Source organism: Genypterus blacodes, unplaced genomic scaffold, assembly GCF_046128005.1.
Source record: "Genypterus blacodes isolate CSIRO-AG114 ecotype Tasmania unplaced genomic scaffold, CSIRO-AGI_Gbla_v1 ptg000240l_1, whole genome shotgun sequence".
NCBI classification, from domain to species: Eukaryota; Metazoa; Chordata; class Actinopteri; order Ophidiiformes; family Ophidiidae; genus Genypterus; species Genypterus blacodes.
Window position 1 is genome coordinate 62,443 of NW_027467038.1, and position 22,558 is coordinate 85,000.

The 22,558-nt window shown below is 48.3% G+C and overlaps 2 protein-coding genes across 3 annotated transcripts in view; one reads left to right on the top strand and one right to left on the bottom strand.

The window, feature by feature from the left end:
- pax5 (paired box 5) overlaps positions 1-5,416 on the top strand; it is a 41,786-nt gene extending 36,370 nt beyond the window's left edge. For both annotated transcript variants that reach the window (XM_076171152.1, XM_076171153.1), the window contains exon 11: positions 829-5,416. In XM_076171152.1, the coding sequence (XP_076027267.1) occupies positions 829-911 (83 nt within the window). In that variant the 3' untranslated portion in view covers positions 912-5,416. The remainder of the gene's footprint in view (positions 1-828) is intronic.
- Positions 5,417-13,523: 8,107 nt separating this feature from the next.
- melk (maternal embryonic leucine zipper kinase) lies at positions 13,524-20,121 on the bottom strand. Its single transcript, XM_076171039.1, has 18 exons — positions 20,028-20,121; positions 19,720-19,823; positions 19,546-19,631; positions 19,179-19,295; positions 18,919-19,062; positions 18,721-18,789; positions 18,474-18,566; positions 18,237-18,335; positions 18,039-18,107; positions 17,788-17,886; positions 17,414-17,500; positions 17,172-17,288; positions 16,902-17,075; positions 16,494-16,764; positions 15,034-15,130; positions 14,523-14,679; positions 14,323-14,426; positions 13,524-14,232 (listed from the first exon to the last, which is right to left on the bottom strand). Exons 2-18 carry the CDS (start codon positions 19,796-19,798, stop codon positions 14,055-14,057), a joined length of 2,040 nt encoding a protein of 679 aa, XP_076027154.1. The 5' UTR covers positions 19,799-19,823; positions 20,028-20,121; the 3' UTR covers positions 13,524-14,054.
- Positions 20,122-22,558: the final 2,437 nt, after the last annotated feature.

Genomic DNA, 22,558 nt, shown 5'->3' on the forward strand with positions numbered 1-22,558 from the left:
GAAAACTACAAGACGGAGGGGACAAGGAGTCAGATTGTCCCGGGGTAATGTTGGGACAAGATGCTCATTAGGGGGACGCCGACGGGTTTTAGATTGATGACAGAGAGAGGAGAGGCTGTGACAAAGAGGACAGGAAGGGAAGTAGTGACAAATGGAAGAAGAGGGAGAGAAGCAGAGAGAGGGGAGAGAGGGCGTCTGAAGTGTTGAGTGAGTCTAAATAGTTTGTCAGGTCGGCTTAATGCCTCACTTCCCCAAAGAGCCTCCTGAGATTACCTGGACTGTGGACAGACATAACCTGTCAACACAGAGCTGGGCTGATTGATGGAAGTGACAAAGACAGGTGTGTGTGTGTATGTGTGTGTGTGTAGGATAGTTTTCCTTATGTGTATCACCGTGTGCGACTGTGGGTTTGTGTATATCTCTGGGGTTACAGTATTGAATTGACCCTTTCCCCGAGGAGAGAATGGACTCAAGGGATCAGCAGCAGTAGAGCTGTACTCTGTGTGTCAGCTCAGACTGTCACTTAGATGGTCAGTGTGTGTGTGTGTGTGTGTGTGTGTGTGTGTGTGTGTGTGTATGAGAGAGAGAGAGAGACACAGAGACAGAGAGACTTTAGGTTGATCTGATTGGTAATTGTATATTGTGAGGGCTTCAGTGTTTACAATCATTAGTTTAGTTTTATTCTCATGAAAAAAGGAAAACAAGAGAAACAAATGGTAAATTATATTCTAACTAATCACCAAAAATAAAACCAAAGTAGTGAAAAAATGAACTAAAACGTCTTTGTTCTCATTGGACACGTGTGTGTGTGCGTGTGTGTCTTGGCAGGCTCACCATACTACTACAGTGCGACATCGCGAGGGGCGGGACCTGCCGCCACGGCGACGGCCTCTGCCTACGACCGCCACTGACCCTCCCCCTCCTACTGAGAGAAGAGGAGGATGAGGAGACCTAGATGAAGGAGGGAGGGAGGAATAGCACCGGCACCGCTCCACACAAGCCTGTCCACACACGGATGACTGAAGAAGAAGAAGAAGGAGAAGCAGAGGAAGAGGTCAACTTCTAGACGTCGGTGAAGTTTGAGTTTTGATTGACACTTAAACCAACCAATGAACCGCGGCGCTGCATCACAGACGTGTGTGTGTGTTACATTAGGACGGGGGATAAGACTCATCCCAACATCACAGCAAAGGAAACTTGGACACTCCCATAAAACATCAAGGTGCCAGAATGTTCTAACTAATCATAGACAAGCCCAAGAAGAAGCAGGCTATGTTTACAGCAGGTAGAAGTGATCAGTTTGGCATATTTTTAACAAAATCACTTTTTCAAACAGGGTCTTTTTATGACATCAATCAATCAAACGATTTTCTATGCCATGCTACAGTGATGTAAAGACAATCCAATTCCCATGACTTTAAAATGACCAAATTGCGAGCTGTGCTATGCGTTACCATGACATCATCATTATAGCCTCTTTGCTGTAGTCTCCGTCAACCACCCGACCCCCCCTCCTAACCCCCCCCCCCCCCCATCTCCACTCAGATCAGCACCCTTAACGAATGCGGCGCCCTGATTCTTTAATGGGAGTGTTCAGTTTTCATCCCACTGTGTTTGCGGTGGAACTAAGGAAGTGGACAGGCCGCTCAGCGAGTGTGTGTTTGTGTGTGTGTGCGTGTGGAACCAACCCAGGGAGTGTCACTGTACAGGAAGGTGCTATCCTGCCTCCCCGGCCCAGATTTAGTCCCCATCAAGAGCTATTTATAATGGAGGACACAGAGTAATATATTAAGAAGCTTTCTGCGCTGCACTCCGTCTGAAGAGTGAATGCCTGTAATGATTTATACGTGTCACGCTGTTGTGCTAGAATAGTGATGATGATGATGATGATGATGATGACCACAACGATGATGATGCTGTGAAATATGAAATCTTAAAACTTTCAATATGAGAACAAGTCTTTGTTTATAAATGTGACCTGATTGCGATTTCCTGTTTATAGTTTGTTGTTATCAGTTGACGCTGGTGCCGTTTAATAATCCTGAATATTCTTAAGACGAGCCAGGAAGTAGTGGCACCCTCTCGCTCTCTCTCTCTCCCTCTCTCTCTCTCTCTCTCTCTGTCTCTCTGTCTCTCTCTCTCTCTTTAAATTCCCCAAAGATGGCCCCCCCTAGTGGACCGGCTGACTAACTACAAAAGCACAAAGAGACTTGATCATCATTTAAAGCCGCCATTTTACTTTTTTTCGAATCCCATCCAGAGCCATGAGGTTCTTCTTCTCCCCTTTTTTGTGAGTGCTTGTCGCTTGTGCTGTTTGACACGCTGACATCGTTTGGATCAAAGCATCGCTCTCACAAAAACAAGTGGAAGTGTTTTCTTCTGGTTTGTCTCCTGCGGGAGTCACTCGCGTTCGCGCTTCATCGCCGATTTCAAATCCCAGTGTTGTGCTGATAGATCGGTATCACAAGGGCGGCGTCCTCCTAAACCTTCATGTACCTTTCCTGTCTCTCAAGATATTCCAACATTTGTACAGTAGCTAATTGCTAAACGAGAAGAGAAGCCACAACGTCAGAATTCCCATCTGGGCTTAAATTTTTCCGTGTTGAATCTTTCTTTTGCGATAAAAGCGATTGCGAGGTGTGCGGTGTTGTTCTAGCCATCATCTGCGAGTGTTTACAAAAGGTGTTGGGTTAGGGGTGGGTGGGGTGGGGGGGGTGTGTGGCTGTGACTGTAGCGCTTCATTGCTACTGTGTAGTTTTACAAGCTCACAGGTTGGAGGCACCAAATCTGCAGCGTGAGACAAAAGAAACTAGAGCTATATGAACACACACACCTATGAATACTGTTAGTCTCTCAATCTCTGTTGTTTCTGGGTTTTGACATAGTGATAGAGTGGATCCGTTACATTTGTAGACCTTAAAAGTTGTGCGTAAACAACTCTAAAGAAGATTCTCACGGCGGCTCACTGCGCCCTGAAGCCGCTTCCTTATTTCTCTCTCTCTCTCTCTCTTGATCTTTCTGAGGCATTATTGAACCTGAACCACACCAGCTGAAAACAAGGACAGTGCCTTTAGTTTTATACGTCAACCCCCCTCCCCCACCCCCACCCAGCTAACCCCCCACCCGACCCCCAACACACCCACGACTGACCACGCGTCACTAAAACATGATTCTGCGTCCCTCCACCAAACTCTGACAACATCTGACGGTGCCAAACACAACAAAGACACATCAGGCCACAACAATAATGCTCAACAACGACAGAGAAGAACGCAGGCCAGCAGACTCCAGTCTCACTCCTGACATGAGCCATGAGCCACGAGCCACGAGCCATGAGCCACGAGCCATGAGCCACGAGCCCCTCCACACATGAGGAACAGAACAAAGCAGGACGACCCGGTGCTGGAATGTTCTTAAACTGGTGTGCAGCCAAGTGTGCAATAACAATGTTCTCACTTTAACCTTCAATTCCCGCTTAGCCCGAGGTTGCTATCCTTCCCAACCAGAAGGAGGCGTTAGGCCCCAACATGCAGAGAACTGCGTCCAGGAAGGAAATGCGCTTAGATTGACCTTTTCTGTTTTTAGGCCCGAATGGACTAAAGCTCCTTCAGCTCCAAATCAGTCTGATTGTCTGAGTGAGACCGGCCCCTGTTTACCCGCCTGCTGCCACGACAACTTGTCCTGCCTTCGCCATTGGTAGAATTGGACAAAACTAGGGGACCTTTCCTGACTAGAGTGTGTGTGTGCAAGAGGCTGTACCATAACACACACTGAACACTGACAAAGGCACAAAAATAGAGGTTATTCCTTGTTATTCATCTATGCGGTACTGGAAATCTCTCTCACACACACAGACACACACACACACACCCACACACACACATCGTTCTCCTTGAGGGTGTGACTCCAGTTGTGCCTCAGGAGAAGCTGTGGCACCCAACAGGCCACAGATTGATTTTATGGAGCCAAGAAAACACGTTAATAGGATTATTTGTTAACTATGCATCTCGTAGTGACACTGCTGCCCTCGCCATTGACCCGATTGGTTCACATGCAGGGAGAGTGGATTCTCATTGGCTGCCAGTCATTTTTGATTGGCAGCTGTGACATTGACGGGGGGGAGGAGGAGGTGGGGGGTGGGACTGTCATTGCGGGTGGTACTGTAAGAAGCACGGCGGGCACAGGGGCCACACACACACACAGAAATATACAAACAGCTGTGCATACACATACACACACACACACACACACTCTCTCTCTCTGATACACATGGACACACACACACTCTCTCTCTCCTTCCTTTTGTCCTTTGCCGAGCGGCGGTGGCCCCTCCTCTCATGGCCCCGTGTTCCCCTGGGGAGGCCAAACCTGCTGTGCCATCAGAAGCTCATCCCGTCTTCGTCTCCCCCTCCCTCTGCTCTAATCTCATCATATCTTGTGCACTCGTCTTCCCCGTCGCACCCTCCCCTCCTGCTCTTCCTCCTCCTCCTCTCTCGTAGCACTGCCACACCACCAGGATTAGGAATATTAAAACTCCTCTGTTGATTTCAGTCCTGTGACCTTCGTCCAAAAGTCCCCCCCGCCCCCGCCCCCCCTCTTCCTGCAGACAGGCCCCATTAATCCTTTTTTTCCGCTCCTTTCTTACTTTTTCTCTCTGACTATTCAGACGTGATGCTCACTGTCCTCTCTCGGATATTCTGCATAGGAATGAAGCGGCGCGTTTGTGAAAGTGAGGTCATTTCAATGGCGATCCAGCCGCCGCCGGTGTCTCCGCCGGGCCAGGAAGCTCTCACGTTCTGCTTCCCCTTCATGTAGGATCACCAGTTGCTGAATATACAACAACATCACTTACGCAGATTTCCGTGTTTTGTTTTTTTAAATTCCGGCTCCAGATCGAAGAGGAAGCAGAAATGAATGCAAATTTATTTTTTTTGTTGTTTGTATAATTTCTCACCCAGGTTTTTTTTAATGTGCACCGCCTGACTGTATCTCAATGTGAATCCATGAAGATGGTTACTGCCTTTGTGAAACCTGAGGGGATTTCAGCATCACGTCTTGACAGCAATTAGTGGCACAATCTGTTTCCTGCTTGCTGGTATAACTAGACTCTGGACAGATCTCACACTCCAGTGTTTCCATGTTCGCTACATCTTAATATTATTCAACTGTAGATGAGAAGAAACACGCAGGATTCAGCCTACAAAAAATAAATCGACTGTGCTTTTTTAAGCAGATAATTCAATCAAAAAAATACAAAACATGATTTTTCACCTTACTGTGGCCTTTCGTGTAACAATCTGGAGTTTTTTGTGTCCATGGCTTCCTCTCTGGGGTCTTAAAAAGAGATTTATATCTGTGAGGTTTTGGTAAAAAAAAGGAAAAAAAAAGGGAAATACGATACAACACAAAAGACAAATTTGGTTTCAATAATTCAGCCGGCGATCGTCTTCAAAGTACAAAATTAGAGGAAAAAAAGAGAAGATATCTGTAATATTCACCAAAGCCTGTGATGCCTGTTTGAAACAACAGATTCTTGTACAAAAACCTATAAAATAGCAGAAAAGACTTACAGATACAAACACAAAATGAAGATAAGAAATGCCTTCGATATTCTGGAGGGGAGGATTTAAAAAACTAAAAGAAAAAGCTTCTTTAAGAAAATGTGTATGTTTTTTATTCGATTTTCTAGTAGTTGCAAACAAAAACTTGGTGTTTTTTCTCTTTGTGTGTTGTGTGTCGTCTTAATATTTGAATGTATTTTACTGCAGTGCGAATTTGCCAAAGATATCATATCACTTGATTTCTCTTCTTTACTCTTTCGTTCTTGAATCGTGACCAATTTTGTTGAGAAAACTGGAAATAAATGGTGAATTTGATATTATGCTTATTTTTTATATTTCTATTGTTAATATTATTGTTATTTTATTTCCTGGGTTTGAGTTTAACTGTGAAATATTAAATTGCAGTTTGCTTGATGCATCTCTTCATAATCAGTCTGTGTATCTGTCCATCCGTCCACCTGAGTGACTGTTGTTGGTGAATTATTCCATTTATGTACCTGTAATGTGAAGCTAAGAAGTAATTATTTGTAAATATTTGCCATAATTTTATTGGTCCTTCAGAATAAAAAAATAATTTTTTGGAAGTTCAAAGGGTCTGTGTCCATGCTTACACACACACACACACACACACACACACACACACATAGCTCCACAGTGCTCCCCATACACACACCTCCCTCCAAACCCATTTAAGTGAATCTCGTGTCCCAGTGCTGCAGTCTTGGCTGCTGGCCCAGTCCAGGAGGGGGCAGGAGTGCTTGTGTGTGTGCGTGTGTGTGGGGAGTAGGGGGGAGGGGGGGCAGGGGTGATAATAGGACACAAGCCATGACATGGTGACAACACGCCACACACACAGAAAACAGAACAAACCCAGCTTGAGACACAGGCCAGGCTGTCTGCAGCTTGGGTGCATGCCCAGGACACCAGGAAGGTTGGGTGTGTGCCTGTGTGTGCGTGTGTGTGTGTGTTTACACCATGGGGACTGCAATGACATTTAGTCTAAGCTCAGGCTACACAATCCTCGGTCAGATTTACTCCTCTACTCAGACTAGGGAAAACATGAGAGGAAGAGGAAGAGGAGGAGAGCAAAGACACGAGGGTTCACACAAAACTCCCTCAGTCCAACAGCACTCAGACATTCTCATTCTTCAACTATGACAGTGACCCGAGTGGGGCTGTGATAAGGAGCTCCACACAGCTGTTTGAATAGCCTGGATCACCACGGAGCTTTAACTTAGGAGGTTAGGAAAGGAAAAGACACCAGAAGAAAGAAACCAATCAGCGTGAGGAGTGAGGAGCCATGATGACGTGTGGATGATTTCTGTTTAGAGATGCTGGAGAAGATCAGATGTGAGATGTTACTGACGTGTGGATGAACTCCTCTGTGCTCATGTTGACTGATCATCTGTGAGGCGAACATCTGCATTGATTAAAGGCGTCGGCTGAGTTTAGTTAGTGAGGAATGAACGCAGCCGCTCTGCCCTCTTGGCTCGGCTCTCATCGCTCTGGATTACATAACACGAGTAAAGCAGTGACATGTTCTGCCTCTGCTCCTCCTCCTCCTCCTCCTCCTGCTTTCTTTACAAGTAGAAGAGACAGACAAACGGTGGTACTTACCGAGGGCAAGAAGTCATGCAAATTAACGTCAGTCAGCATCAGTACTTTTTGGCCCTCCGGAGCCCCTGTAGGGAGGAGGCGTGGGGCCAACTGAGTATAATTGGGCCCGGGCTGATTAGCGACGAGGGGCTCACTGAGGAGACAAAGAAGAGTGGGGGGGGGGGGGGGGGGGGGGGATAAGGAAAAAGAGATGTTGAGGAGATGTTAGGAGTGAGAGAGCAGGGCCTGTGAATGAGGAAGAAGAGAGGAACTGTCAAAACAAAAGAGAGGAAGAGGGAGGACCAGGGGCCTGTGCTCAGACTCAAGCTGCTGCTGAATATTCATGACAGTCGGCTTTGCATCTCTCTCTCTCTCTCTCTCTCTCTCTCTCTCTCTCTCTCTCTCTCTCTCTCTCTCTCTCTCTCTCTCTCTCTCTCTCTCTCTCTCTCTCTCTCTCTCTCTCTCTCTCTCTCTCTCTCTCTCTCTCTCTCTCTCTCTCTCTCTCTCTCTCTCTCTCTCTCTCTCTCTCTCTCTCTCTCTCTCTGCTTCAACATGGAGGAGCTTCCATTCATGCTTACTACCATACTTTGATGGCTGTTACTTTGCTATTATGTGTTTTAAACGAGACGCTCTGTAGCTTTAAGTCCTGATACTGACCTCTGGAGACGTCGTTCCGAGTTGCAAAGTGCAGATTTCATTAGCTTGCGTCTCATCTTCACACTCTTGTATTTGACTTCCTCACAGGTTTGCTGCTCTAACGGCACGTCTGAGCTCCTAACCTGCACCTTTCATCTCTGACGGCTCAATCTGAATGTAATAAAGACTCAGGAGAGCTCGGCTGAATGTCTGCCGGTCTGCAGAGTGAAGCTCATCAAAGGGGGAGAAACTCTCTGACACACTCACAGTGAGAGGATCAGCTCTGACCTTATCAAAGGAGACATTAGGACCTGGCAGAGTGGGCCTTTACATGCCTCCCATTGCCCTTTACAGCCGCGTTCCGTGTCCCACGCACACTGGGAAACACGGCGTGCGGTGGCGGCGCGGCCTGGTGGAGATAAGCGGGCGTGTTGGCGGTGCTCATGTGCTGTGTTTCACTCATTAACGCCCCCAGGCACCACAGATGATGAGACACCAGGTTCCATGTCCACTTTTTTTTTCCTTCTCAGTCCGTCACTCACAATCGCTCTCACACACAGATACTACATGTAACAAATGTCAGACGTGAGCACAGCGCCCGTGTGTGTGTGTGTGTGTGTGTGTGTGTGTGTGTTGGACCGCTGACAGGCATGGAAGCCGCTTGTTGAACTAATAGCCTAACTAATGTGTCTACATTTCCTCCGTTCCCCTCCCTCCCTCCCTCCCTCCCCTCACCCCCACTTTCCTCTGCAAAACTGACATCTATGAGCCGACTTGAGGGGGGGAGGGAGAGAAAAGCGCCAAAAGGAGGGAAAAAGAGGAGAGGAGCAGGATGACAAGCGGCGTAGCCTCTCGCCCTCCCGTCTGACTCCGTCTATCTTCCCCTCGCTCCCTGAGGGTTTGTCTCCGAGGATGGTGCTATGATGAATAGGCCTGTCTGAGCTAACCTAGCAGAGACCAATTAGAGAGAGAGAGAGAGAGAGAGAGAGAGAGAGAGAGAGAGAGAGAGAGAGAGAGAGAGAGAGAGAGAGAGAGAGAGAGAGAGAGAGGAGAGAGAGAGAGAGAGAGAGAGAGATGAAGAAGGGAGATAGAGAAACAATGAAAGTGCAACAAAGGGAGCAGGGGAGACCGAGGGAGATGAGAGGGAGAGATAGAGAGGAAGGGCAGATAGGTTAGGAAGGAGGTACGGGTAAAGTGGAAAGTTTAAGACAATCCATGTTGGTCGTACCGTTGCCTGCCTGTGTGTGTGTGTGCCTGTGTGTGTGTGTGTGTGTTCTGGCAAGCTGTCAGTGCTGAGGGAGAGGCAGTGTGAGAGGGGCCTGCCTCTTAAGTCTTAACCTCGTCTGCTGCTGCAGGAGAGGCTTTGACAGCAGAGACACACAAACAGGACTGACCCTGGAAGAGAAGCACTTCTCCTCCTCTTCCTCCCAGGCAACCTTTCACCAGGCACTCCTCCTCCTCCTCCTCCTCCCTCACTCCGCCACTTCATTATTGCTTTAGTTTTTAATTAGTCCATTCCCTCATTCCTGAGTTGAGCTAGAAGCATTAAAGTATGTGTGTCTGATACGACCTCACACAGCTGGAAGTGTGCAATGAGATTAAGAAGAGATGGAAAAACACAGCTTCCCTCTAACTTAGCCTTTATTTTACACTTTGACTATGATTACTGAATGTGTGTGTCTGAGAGAGAGGAAGAGGAAGAAGGAGAGAGAGAGAGAGAGAGGAGCAGAGAGAGAGGGAAGACAGAGACAGAAAGAAAGAGGAGAGAGAGAGAGAGAGAGAGAGAGAGAGAGAGAGAGAGAGATATGGAGGGTGGCAGTCTGCAGCGTGTGTCAGAGTCGCAATCTGATAACCAGCTGATCAGTGACCCAGTGTTTCATTGAAGCTGTGTGTGTGTGTATGTGTGTGTGTGTGTGTGTGTGTGTGTGTGTGTGTGTGTGTGTGTGTGTGTGTGTGTGTGTGTGTGTGTGTGTGTTCAGTAGAGGGCCGGCGGGAAACATAAAACTTTGTCTACTCCAACATGTAGACTTTAGGCTGTAAAGCTGCTCTGCTTTCAATTTGTCATTGATTTCATGTGAACCTATGATGGAGATCCACTCTGTCAGATTCTCCACTGAACTCCACCGTGTGATTAAACCCCACATCTGAACGAGTGTGTGTGGTAGTTGGAGTCCAAACAAATGTCCATGACGAGTGGCGATATGATGCAAGCTGCTGTAAGAGGCTAGCTGAGGAAGAAGAGGACGAACTCGTCTCAACGTGACAGACGTGACAAATCAGGACAATCCAGCGTCCACAGAGACACAACACGGAAAACATCAACACGCAACACGCCTCCCTAATCTCTCATCCACATGTATGTCCACCGCGGACCCGTCTGTCCCCTTAATGCTCCACTTTAGAAACAAACAGAGGGGGAAACGCTCAAGGAGGAGAAGGAGACACACACACACGGACACACAGACACACACACACACCATCTCTGCGTCCTCTCCTCTTTCCATCTACGAGACAATTACAAAACAGTCACCCAGCTTTCCATTTATCACCGACAATTAAAAAAAAAGTGGCAACTACAGAGGCTACTTCATAACGCCGAGTGAGAGGAGGAGAGGAAACGCCGAGTGGGGATGAAGAAGAGTCAACAGTGAGAAAGAGAGAGGAAGGCTGACAGCACAATTAAGGTTTTTAATTCTCTGCTTGAGTGGGCCGGTCCAGTCTTTATGCTAATTAGGACGCCACAGCCATGTAATAAATCTGTATGATCCAGCCTCATTTCCCTTCTGTCTCTGTCTGTCTCACTCTCTCACACACACACACACACACACACACACACACACACACACACACACACACACACACACACACACACACACACACACACACACACACACACACACACACACACACACACACACACACACACACACACACACACACACACACACACACCAGCACTGAAAGTTCACCCATTACTTTTATGGTTCCGGCCTCAGACTGGATTGTTATGATTTAATATAAAATTATTTTGGGTGTTTGCTTGGATTCAAACACACTGTTTACTGCCTGATGGAGCGTTCACTGCCTCTCCTCCACGTCTATACCGCTATACTTTCTCTCCCTGTTAACTCCCTTTATTAGCGCATACGTCTGCGTGTGTGTGTGTCGGGGCTGGACGCCATTTAAAGTCACCGACGCAATGAATGCAGAAAATTCCCCTTCATTCTTACCCTCTTTCGCTCTTATCCGCTCATCTCCGCTTGACAGACAAGTCTAATGATTGCATCTGCAGATGGGGAGAAAACAGCACAACAATCCGCAGATAATTGGGGGGCAAATTTCAAAGAGGAGGCGAGCGAGGAAGAGGAGGATAAGTGGACTCCTGCAGGCTGCGGCGTGGAGCGCTAGCTAGCAGTTATATTTTCAACCTCATTTAGATCACAGGGATGTGGATTAATCAGATTTCTCCCTGTTGCTTTGCTGTAAAAGTGTCACAAAGCCAATTTATATGTGAAATCTACACATATATAAAGAAATAACTTGGCGTACGTTCATTAAACAAATGAGGGGAAAACCTCAAAAGGAGGTGATTTAATTTTTTTACCCACACAACCTCAGTTACGTCATCTTCTCCTTCTTGTTTTGAAGCTCTGCCGCCAAACATTTGCAGTTTCAATCGCTTCATCCGCGTCGCCGTCGGCCATTTTGTGCCGGGCCAGGGTCAAAATGGCCACCGCCGCCCCCACGAGGGCCAGGTGAAGGAGGTAAACGACCACGCGGAGGCAAGTCAGCAGCAGAGAGAAGCAGACGGCGAGGCAGCACCAGGGCCCGGCCAGGAGGAGCAGGAGGGAGTGGTGGAGGCAGCCGAGGACGAGGGACGGGACAGACAGGGTCAGGCGGGCCAGCGTGGAGGCCGACCACGAGTACAGGGACAGAGGGGTCACGAGGAAAGACAAGACCGACTCGCTCACAGACGCGGCCTGCCGGTCAAAAGAGCACAAGAAGCTAAAACATCCTCCACCTTCTGAGTTCAAGCACAACTCCACCTCTTACCTCACAGTGATCTCCATGCAGAGTCTCACTCCTGTTCCTCTTGTGAAGCCCTGAAACAATCACCATGGACACAGTTGCACGCTGTCGCACCGAAACAGCGTCAACACAACATCACAACGTCTCTAGTAACATCAATTGTACTCACAGAGGAACAGGAAGACGAGAGCGACGGCCAGAAGAAGCCTCATGGTCCTCACACCTTCACACACACACACACAACCCTGTAATAGCAGAACACTGGGCAGACACACATGCAGACACACACACAGGCGTTATTGGAGCATGATTGTACCTGCAGCATGTTTTTAATCCTTTTACAGGAAGCAGAAGGTCTGACAAAGAGGAACATCTCCACTCACCCACTCTGGTGTGATGTCCTCTCAGCAGTCATGAGTCAACGTCTCTGCTCTCACTCAGGAATCCTCTTCTGGACACTGGCTTCATTTTTCCAAACAAGCATGGGACTGTAAACCAGCTGGCACGGTTGTAGCGCCCCCTGTGTGAGTGGAGGGGTAACACATTAACATGACATAACTCCAGATGTAAGTGCATAAAAGCTTAAAATCTAAATTGTGAGGCGTCCAAACATTAAGAGGTACTCAGACACGTGCTTCTCGTATTCCCTTGTTCTCCTGGTACAGCTGAGCCTGACTGTTGGGATTCAGCTCAGCAGGGACTTGATAGATGTCAGAATAGAGACACGTTGTAAGTAGGGACTCCAACAATTCTGTAGAATGTCCAAACATGTACTTCCACCTGCAGACGTGTGTGTGAATCATCTTTGACACACATGGTACTGTCGGGGGTTTGTTGGGTTTATTTTGACGCAGTAACGCCTGACTGGACACATGTGACATCATTTCATACAAGAACCAAAGCTTTCCATGTAAAGGTCACAGGCAGGGGTCAGGATGTGGCCTGATAGAGAGGAGGAGAGGAGAAGAGAGGAGAAAGAACCTCTTTATATAGAGGCAGGCGACAGCTGGTCCTCAGCAACACACACACACACACGCGTGCACAAACACACAACTGCTGCTCCTCCGGCCCAGCAGGAGTCACCGGCGCACGAGGAGGAGGACGGGCTCCACCCCTCCAACTCCAACCTTCACCCCTGTCCTGAATCATCATCCCACCGCTCCGCCCTCTCCAACGCCATTAAGGTTAAATCCTCTTTATCGCCGCTTCATCCCCACCATTACCCTTCTCCTCCCCGCTGAGGCACCAAGGAGAACCTGTCACACATAAGGGATCATCACCTGCAGCAGCGTCTCAGCGGAGGAGGAAGAGGAGGAGGAGGAGAGGACCAACAGTGTGGGGTCTTGCTGTTTAATTCCTCTCAGATGTTGCAGTCTGCAGTCATTATCCAGGAGGAGGCGTTACCTGAAGTAATGATCGTCATTATTTAGTCATTCAGCCGCTCGTTACAATCAAGCCCCTACAGCAATATCTGCCATAACAATGATCAGATCCCATCCCGGGCATCAGAGCTCATTCGTTAAGCTTCACTGTGGGTTTGTTTCAGTTGAGAACATAGCAGAGCAGCCGGAGCGTTGGATGGACGTCCTCCTTCATTTAATACACTTAAATACAAGCAACAGAAGGATCCTTCATCTTCATCACCCTCAATGATGAGCCGTGTTCACCTCAAAGCATTTATTGTTCTTTTTACACTGTCAGTTAAAATCTTCAGACAAAAAATGACAAAAAGCGCCGACACAACAAGTCAAAGCTGCCGGCGGATACAAACATGGAAGAGGACGGGAAAAACCTGTAAACATGGAAATATAAAACAATAGGGCTAAATTACTAATGCTCTGCGTCTCGATGCAATTCAATAAAGTTCAACCCCTACAGGGCAGCATAAGGAATGGAAACCTGCTAATGAGCTGACGGGAGTTGTTGTGAATCCATTCCACACACACGCACACACGCAGAAACAATTCATCCCAGGAGGCGGGGCAGAGAGAGATCCTGTTCAACCTGATCAAACATTCCCGCTCTCCCTTCCCGTCCAGCTCCAGACGTCATGCTGATAGATTTAATGTAACGTATACTCTCACCATTATAGACGGACGTAAGGAAAATCAATGTGCAAAAGCTTCTATCCTGCCTCTACCAATCATTCATGACTCGGTCCCTCCGTCTCTCTGAGCTTTGTGTGTGTGTGTGTGTGTGTTCACGGAGCTAAAGTGCTGAGACCTGCGAGCTTCACACGGCGGTGGAGGAGAGGATGTCCTCCACCAGGTGTTTGTAGACCCAGGAGTCTCCCTTCAGCCTCTGGCGCCGCACGCCCACCACCTCGGGTCTGTGCAGCAGACACACCTCCAGCTCAAACGCCATGGTCACCTTTCCATAGTCTCCCAACGTCTGACACTTCAGGGTGTATCTGGAAGGAGAGGCACAGAATGTAAAGACTCACAAAGACAGAAAGGTAAACGAGGAGCGGAGAGAAGAGAGATTTGTGGTGTCTTCTTACCCTTTCTGAACAAATCCAATGTGTTTCTCTGATAGGACTGAGAGGATCTGGTTGAGCACCTGGTCTGGGTTGGTCTGACTGGTCAGAGTCACGTTGTACTGAGCCTGGAAGAGGCAGAAGAAGAGAAAGGAGTCAGAGAGAAGCTGAGGTGTGCGTTTGTGTGGGAGGTGTAGAATGGCGTTGTTGTTGTGTGCCGGTACCTTGATCTTGCGCGGGGCGTCATGCTGGGCTCGCCTCTTGCTGGGCGTGAGCATGGTGATCACCTTGTCCAGGCCTCGCTCCAGAGAGCCGAACATCTTCCCCCCTCTCTTCTTCTGCCCGCTGTCTCTGGCACCGGCCAAGTCCAGAGAGCGAGACCTGGGGACCAGCAGAGACGGGGCTTTAAATATCAAACCTTTGCGCCAACTTTGTGTGCTGGTTGATGCTGATGAAGAGGGAGTGTGTGTGGGGCTTGATGTTCTGGGCTGCTGATTGACACGGCTTTATTTTCAGAATGGAGTTGTGGCTCAGTGTCTTCAGCCTGTCGGTCACCCTGAAGCCTCCTGTGATCCTGTGACCTTTAATCTCTCCCCTCTCCCTACAGTATTAAGGCCATTTGTGCTGCTTCCTCTCCCTTCCCCCTCCTCTTCCTCCCTGCACATCGTACATACTCCTAATCCTTCCTTCCCTTGATGTGTTTTCCATTCTGCCTCTGCTGCAGCCTCCACTCACCGCCGCTCAGGACTGAAGGCCAGTATCTCCACGTTTCCTTGATCTCCGTTCTCGGCCTCCTTCTTCCTGCCGGGCTCCTTAGAGGCACTTCCTCCACCTGCAGGACACACAGGGACACACAGGGACACACAAGAGAGGTGAGACAAAGACGTGACATGAGGTCATCTAGGAACCTGAAGTGAACACAGAATACACTCCAACAAACAAAACACACAAAACATCAGCAGCAACCTAGAATGACTTCATATCTAAATCACCTTTACCTTTGTAACATTGCCAGAGTTTCACTTGTGTGTGAAACTGTGTGTGTGAAACTGTGTGTGTGAAACTGGCCAGAGTCGACAACTGAGTCACAGACAAAAAAAAAAAAAAAAGCTTTGTGCACAAGTGGTCTGACACATATATCCCCACACACACACACACACACACACACACACACACACACACACACACACACACACACACACACACACACACACACACACACACACACACACACACACACACACACACACACACACACACACACACACACACACACACACACACACACACACACACGGGGACAGACACAGGGACACACACACACAGCTTTGGTGGCGGGAGAACACATGTCACTACAGCCCACGTGGGACAGTGAGCAGAGGAAAGAGACAGCTACACCTGTCACGCCACACGCCTGGGGACAGACACACAAACAGCCCTGTGTGTGTGTGTGTGTGTGTGTGTGTGTCAGAGGCAGCATGTCCGCACCGTAGCTCAGAGACCAGGAGGCAGGGAAAGAGAGCGGGACCGAGCCCGGCTCCCAGGCTCCCAGGCTGGGGCAGTGAGTGTGTGAGGCTTGTGGTGAGTTTGTAGTGAAAGCTAACGAGGCCGGACGCAGACGTGTGGTCAGAGATTCACTCTGACAAATAATTAAGACTCTAATGATCGCTCCTCCATTCAGAACACTGTCCTTCATTTACAGAGCGCTGAATAGAATTAGCTTACTGATAAGTGCCTCACCTTTGAGTTGACAGTGATAAGTGTGTGTGTGTGTGTGTGTGTGTGTGTGTGTGTGTGTGTGTGTGTGTGTGCCTTTGTGTGCGAGTGTGTGTTTTCTCCGGCGCTGTAATGACGGCTAAATCAGAGAAATATGAGAGGCTCGGGGATAAAAAGGGCCAATAAATGAGTTTATTACCAGAAGACAATTTATTTGCAAATGTGTGGCGTGTGGAGGCGGCACTCCTGATTATGAGAGAGAGAGAGAGGGAGAGGGCGAGAGAGAGAGAGAGGGAGGGCGGGTGAGAGCAAAGAGGAGTGGTTGGGTTAATGCTAATAATGGAACACACACAGCTTTGGTGAGGCTGTGGTGTGGAACAGAAGCTGTGACAGTAAACAGACTCGTCTCTTATGATGGAGCGATACTCAGCCTCGTACTTCATCTCTGTCGTTTGTCCAGTATCAGGCGTGATTCTTACCTTTAGGCGTGAGCGCTTTTGTGTTTTGAGTGGGCGTGGTCAACACGTTCTTGGCGTGGCGAGCGTTCTTCCTGCTGGACGCCGGCGTTCTAGGAGGCGGCAGCGCGAACAGGTCGACGTCTTTGTCCTTCGCCGCCACGTTCTCCTTGTTCTCGACGGTGCGTTCCTTGTCCCTGTCCCGCCGCTCGTGGCGCTGCCTCGCCGGCGTCCGCTGCCTCTCTGCGGCCGGGTTGTGAGTCCATTGCGTCTCGGCCAAGGGAGACGGCAGCCTCTTCAGGAAGGCAGAGGAGAGAACACTGTGAGCACACATCATGTAAACAAACCAGTCGCCTCAGGACAGCTTCATCCAGATTCATCCCTGATTTCAAACTTCATCCAAGTCATAGATTTGTCCTGAGTTTCACATACTGCATCTTTGTAGTTTGTGGGGTTTGAAGCTCCGTCTGGCTGACCTCTGACCTGCTGGGGTGAACACTGTGTGCGAGGCGTCCACGGGCAATCGTCAATGTAATCAGAGCAAAAGTCCAGGGAGCCGATGACGACGGCGTCCTCATCCTCACTGTAGTAAGGAGCTCTGTGAGCCTGGAGAGGAAAGTCCACACACACACACTGTGAGGAGGAGGCTACAGCAGTACAGAGCGTGGTGGTGACAGGAAGCAGAGCCTCGTCTTGTCTGACCTGGAGAGAGGGCGAGCAGTTGAAGGCCAGAGGATCCAGACGCAGGCGGACAGGTTTGCCCCTCTGCTTCTTGGAGAGCAGCAGCAGGTAGGTGGCCGTGGTCTGATCGTACCTCCACTGTGGGACAGCAGAGGGACAGGTGTGCTCAGGGGTCAGGGAAGACGCTCACGTGTGAAGCTGCTCCCACGCGCAACGCAACAAAATTGCTCAACTTATAGGGATATAGAGGGAAAGACACTCACCTCCTTGACCAGAGCGGTGGTGCTCTGTCTGGAGCGCTTCATGTTCACAGCCATCTCAGTGATGCAGTCCTCATCTACATGACCCAGCTGCAAAACAAACAACCACATCATTCATTTAGACTCACTCAGGGCAGACGGCATGTTTCTGTGTGTGAGCGATATGAGAAACAAGCGGCATTCAAACGTTTCAGGGAAAAATAAATCATTCATGTGTTCACTTGAGTTCATTAGTGAAATAGATCCTGTCTCCATTGTGCAGAATGCTTTGTGCTATTTGTTAACTTTTATGCGTTTATCTATAATGCAGCGTTTTCCTGTGTGTGTGTGTGTGTGTGTGTGTGTGTGTGTGTGTGTGTGTGTGTGTGTGTGTGTACCGGCTGCCTGCTGTGCCACTCCACGGGGCTGCCATAGCCTTTCACCATCCAGGCATGGTCCAGCAGCTGTCTGACAGTGACACGCCGCTTGGGCTCCACCTACAGGACGCACAGAGAAACTACAGCTCAGCATACAGGAGAGTCCAGAGCCAACAACAACAGACTTCTACAACAGCAACAACGCTGGAAATAAACACATGTGCTGCTGGTGGACAGTCAGAAAAACAGGAAGTAAGAGACTGAAGGTGTACCTGCATCATCTGGTTGAGGAGGAGGACGCTGCCTGGAGAGAGCCAGTGTGGGTTATCATATGTACCTCTCTGAAAACAAACAACACAGACACAAATACATAGTTAGAAGCTGAAACAAAGACAAGTCATGGTGTTATGTTGACGAGCTGGGGCGGTAACAGTCCCACAGTGTGAGGAGAGTTTCCCCGCTGCTCTTACAATGATCTTCCTGTAGAGGACGGTGCAGTTGTCGTCATCAAAGGGCAGATACCCGCAGAGCAGAGCGAACAGCAGCACGCCCATGCTCCACACGTCGGCCTAGAGGACAGGACACAGACGAGGAATCAAGACCTCAACTACAAACAAATCAATGTGTTGAGTTGGAGAAGAAAAATCATGAAACGTCATCCGTGGTGGTTGTAGACGTTATAAACTCATTCAGCTCAGGCTCCTCACCTCTGAGCCGATGTAGGCTTTGCCCTGGATGAGTTCAGGTGCAGCGTAGGCAGGACTCCCACAGCACGTCAGCAGCTCATAACCCAGACCGCCCTGAGAGACAAGTCACACACAGAGGGCATGTCAGCGCTCCTTTTGGACAAGACATTTCTTCTTTTTGTGACCTTTGTTTATCTGAGTGAACCGTTCTGCAGGAAAGCTCAGAGTGTGACTACAGTCTGATCTGTGAGGGGTGGTGATGTCATACCTTAGGTTTGGCACACAAGCCAAAGTCGATGAGCTTCAAGTTGTGATCTTCGTCGATCAACAGGTTTTCCTAAAAGTCGGAGACACACACACACACACAACATGAAAGCATTAGACACAGACAAGTAAAGGTACAAACAGAGGGACACACAGAGTATGAAATCTCTCTTACACACACACACCAATGCAGGACCCTTACCGGTTTCAGGTCTCTGTGAGCGTAGCCCTGGCTGTGGACGTACGCCAACGCAGAAACGATCTGCCTGAAGAACACCCTGGTCTCCTCCTCTGACAGGCGGTCCTTTGCTATGATGTAATCAAACAGCTCCCCACCTGGACAGTACTGAGAGGGGTGCAGCGGGGGGTGGACGCACAGAGAGAGATCAAAATACATGAACACCACATCATCATAAACACACTCACAAACATTCCCTGTGTGTGTGTGTAACAAGTCCGTACCTCCAGGATCATGTAGATCCTAGTGGGAGTCTCTATGACGTGATAGAGACGACACACATGCTGATGGCTCAGGGTCTTCATGGCCTCCATCTCCACCTTCACACGGGGCAGGTCATCCTGCAGGGACACACACACATGAGTTAAAGGTCTAACTGCTTCCTCCTACAACAGAAACAATGTTGTACTTGCCCTTTAAGACAGCAAACCCGCTCCATATTGCCGTGTAGTTAATCCACACAATATTTATTAAAATGCTAAAATGATGCGAATATACTGCAAATTGGCCGCATTAATATAGAGAATATGATATAAGTTACACATATTCACTTGGTTTCTTTTAAATAAATGATTCTGACGGACGACTCACCCCCAAATCCTTCTTGTTCATGATTTTAATGGCGACCTTCTCTCCCGTCAGAATGTGTCGACCCAGTTTGACTTTAGCAAAGCCTCCTGAAAAACACAAAGAAACTTTAAAGCGCACATAAGAGGATAAACATTTCTGACCGCCTGTTTCACCGGGAGGACTCATGTTGCTTACCCGAGCCGATGGTCTCGTAAACCTCATAGTATTTGTGGAGCTCGTCGGCTCCTCGGGGCTCCGTCCTCTCCACAGGCATCCTCCTGCTCCAGCCACACGCCGCCCTGAGGAGAGTCAAACGGGTCAGGGAGCGGAACACGAACCCTCGGCCCGCTGGAACGAGACGCTAACCTCGCTGAGTTCCAGCTAACCCCGAACGAGAACAACCTGCTATGTTAGCCAAACAATGGCAGCGGAAACAGTCGCTAAAGTCGCGAAAAGTCATAAAAGTAGCAAGGAAATGGTGGAGCTTTGTATTGTGAACATACCTTGGAATGTTTTGCAAAAATTAGATGAAATTAAAAACCATAAAGCGGTGGCAAAACACACCCGTGGCAGAATCGTTTGTTAGCGAAGTTTGAATTTCCCACGTCAGCTATGACTTCATTTCCTGCTTCCGGGAATTGTCGCGCGCCCTCTGTCGGTGGGGAACAGCAGTGCAGCCGCATGAGGCGTGTTTCCTGTGTGTACTCATTCATATATTGAAACAGCTAAAGCACAGTTTTGCTTTTGTTTCCCATTAAAATGCATAAGGTGTTGCTGTCTTATGATGTATATTTAATTTGAGCTTGTAGAATGCTTCATGTGGTTTTATTAGATTATGAGAGATTGTGTATACCTTTTATTTATTTATGAAGGTATTCATTTATTTATGAGTAATAGTAAATGGACTGTAGTTGTGCAACGCTTTTCTCCAAAGACCTCACCTTCATACACCTCATTCCTCCCCACTAATCGTTTTATACAACCCCTTTATAATATAATCCTTTGATCAAACTAAATGAGATTTGTTTCTTTCGTATTCCTCAATCAAAAGTTTCTATGTAAACAAAATTGGTACCAATGATAGTAAAACCCTTGATGAAAGGCGACCGTCAGCTGTGAGTTTTACCTGCAAATATTCAGGACAGGTGTAAATTATACAACCTGTGAGGTGAAACGTGTTTTCTTGAACCTTGTTAACAATTATTGTGACCCTTTAGGTATGTGGTTGTAGTAGGTGACCAGCGAGGTGTGTTTATGGTGTCAGAAGGTGTGTGTGTGTGTGCCTTCACCTGCACAATCTCCAGCCTGTAATTAGGTAGAGGTGAGAGGTGAGCGCAGAGACCACTGACTGATGTTTTAACAGATCCTGACAACTTGTTAATCATCAACAATCACTGAACGATAACTCTCACTGTCACCGCCGTGCTGTAAAGGCCACAGTTACCTCTCCTTGCCTTCTCGCTTTGTGATTCTTCTGCATCATCTGCAAGAGATTTAGCTTACAAATGTTAACAAACAGACATGAAAGCAGGATGTGTTCATGCATTGAGTATATGATAGTCAACATGCAGAGGAATTTCGATGATTGATCAAAAGTTCTCCAGTGTTTCTCATGGTTGTTAGGGAAGGAGCCGGTCTTCAGGGTAGTAACCGGTGGTTAGGGGGTGTCCAGGTGTCAGTGGGATGACAGAACCCCTCATTTGGTTTCTGGGGCAGCTGTCGAGGTCGGGACAGATGGACATCAAACAACCCACAGCTGGAGGGGAAGAGGAGGGAAGGGAGAGGAGAAAGGGAGAGAAGAACATTGAGGAGGGGGAGAGTAGAAGAAGAGGAAAGCATTCAGGGATGTGAGGAAGAGAAAGAGAGAGGGGATTTTATTCAGCTGCATCAGCGTTTTATGTTCATTGCTTCACCAGGAAAGCAATAACAACATCCATCCATGCACCATGAGTACATATCAGTACATCTCCATGACGTCATCATGTCACTGCCCCTTTGACACCACAGTTCAAATATCTTAATCCAAAGGGCGTTTCTGCTTTACATCCCTTTGTCAAGAGAAACATCACTTCTTACACTGTGAAACTTGTAAATGTGATGTTGCAATGTTTTGAGGGAAAGGCCAGATACAGTGGAGGCCTTTCATGGTCACAGCCATGCTGGGTGTGTGTGTGTGTGTGTGTGTGTTTGTGTGTGTGTGCGTGTGTGTGTGAGGGGGAGCCAGCTACTTCTACAGTAGTATTCAACATTACATGTTTTAGTACTGAATCACTGCAGTCTCATGTACAAGAAGATGTACAGAATAACTACACATTGTTGTATAATATGTCATTGATGTGTGTGTGTGTGTGTGTGTGTACGTGTTGAGGGGCCACTTCCAGCCACTCTCAGGGATTCACACTGTGTATGTATAATCAGACATGGCAGCTATTAAGCTGTCACAGCGGAAAACAGACGTTCCAGTGCACACAGCGCATGTCTTCAACCAAATTCCCAGTATTCCCAAACAGGTTTTCAGAGGCTCCCAGCATGCCTGTGTCATAACTCTGGGATTCACTGCAGGGGGCCGGCGTCCTACATCTGGCTGTGTGCCAGAGAAGGAAAGGGGGAGATAAGAGAAAATTATGTGTGTATGTGTGTGTGTGTGTGTGTGTGTGTGTGTGTGTGTGAGTGTCACCTTCTCTGAGGTCAGAGGACGCGTTGTAGAAGAAGACATGCAGAGGAAGACGGAAAAGGAATACACTGGCGTCGGTTCTCTTCACGTCTCTTCCAGCGTCTTTAACAAAGCTTGATGGCATCTTGGAGGATCCCAGGCTGCCTGTCTGTCTCTCTCACGCTGCTGTCACACTCAGCTGATCGATTCCCAGTGTATGCAAGCATCCTCATCGCACTTTCTCCACACACACGTGAGCCCCATATTTGTGTACAGTGCGCGCACAAACAGAAGCACGTACAGACTAACACACACTCACGCTTAAAACAAAGAGCGTTAGAGAAGTCGAGAAACTCTCCTACGCTGCAATTTCACACTCAC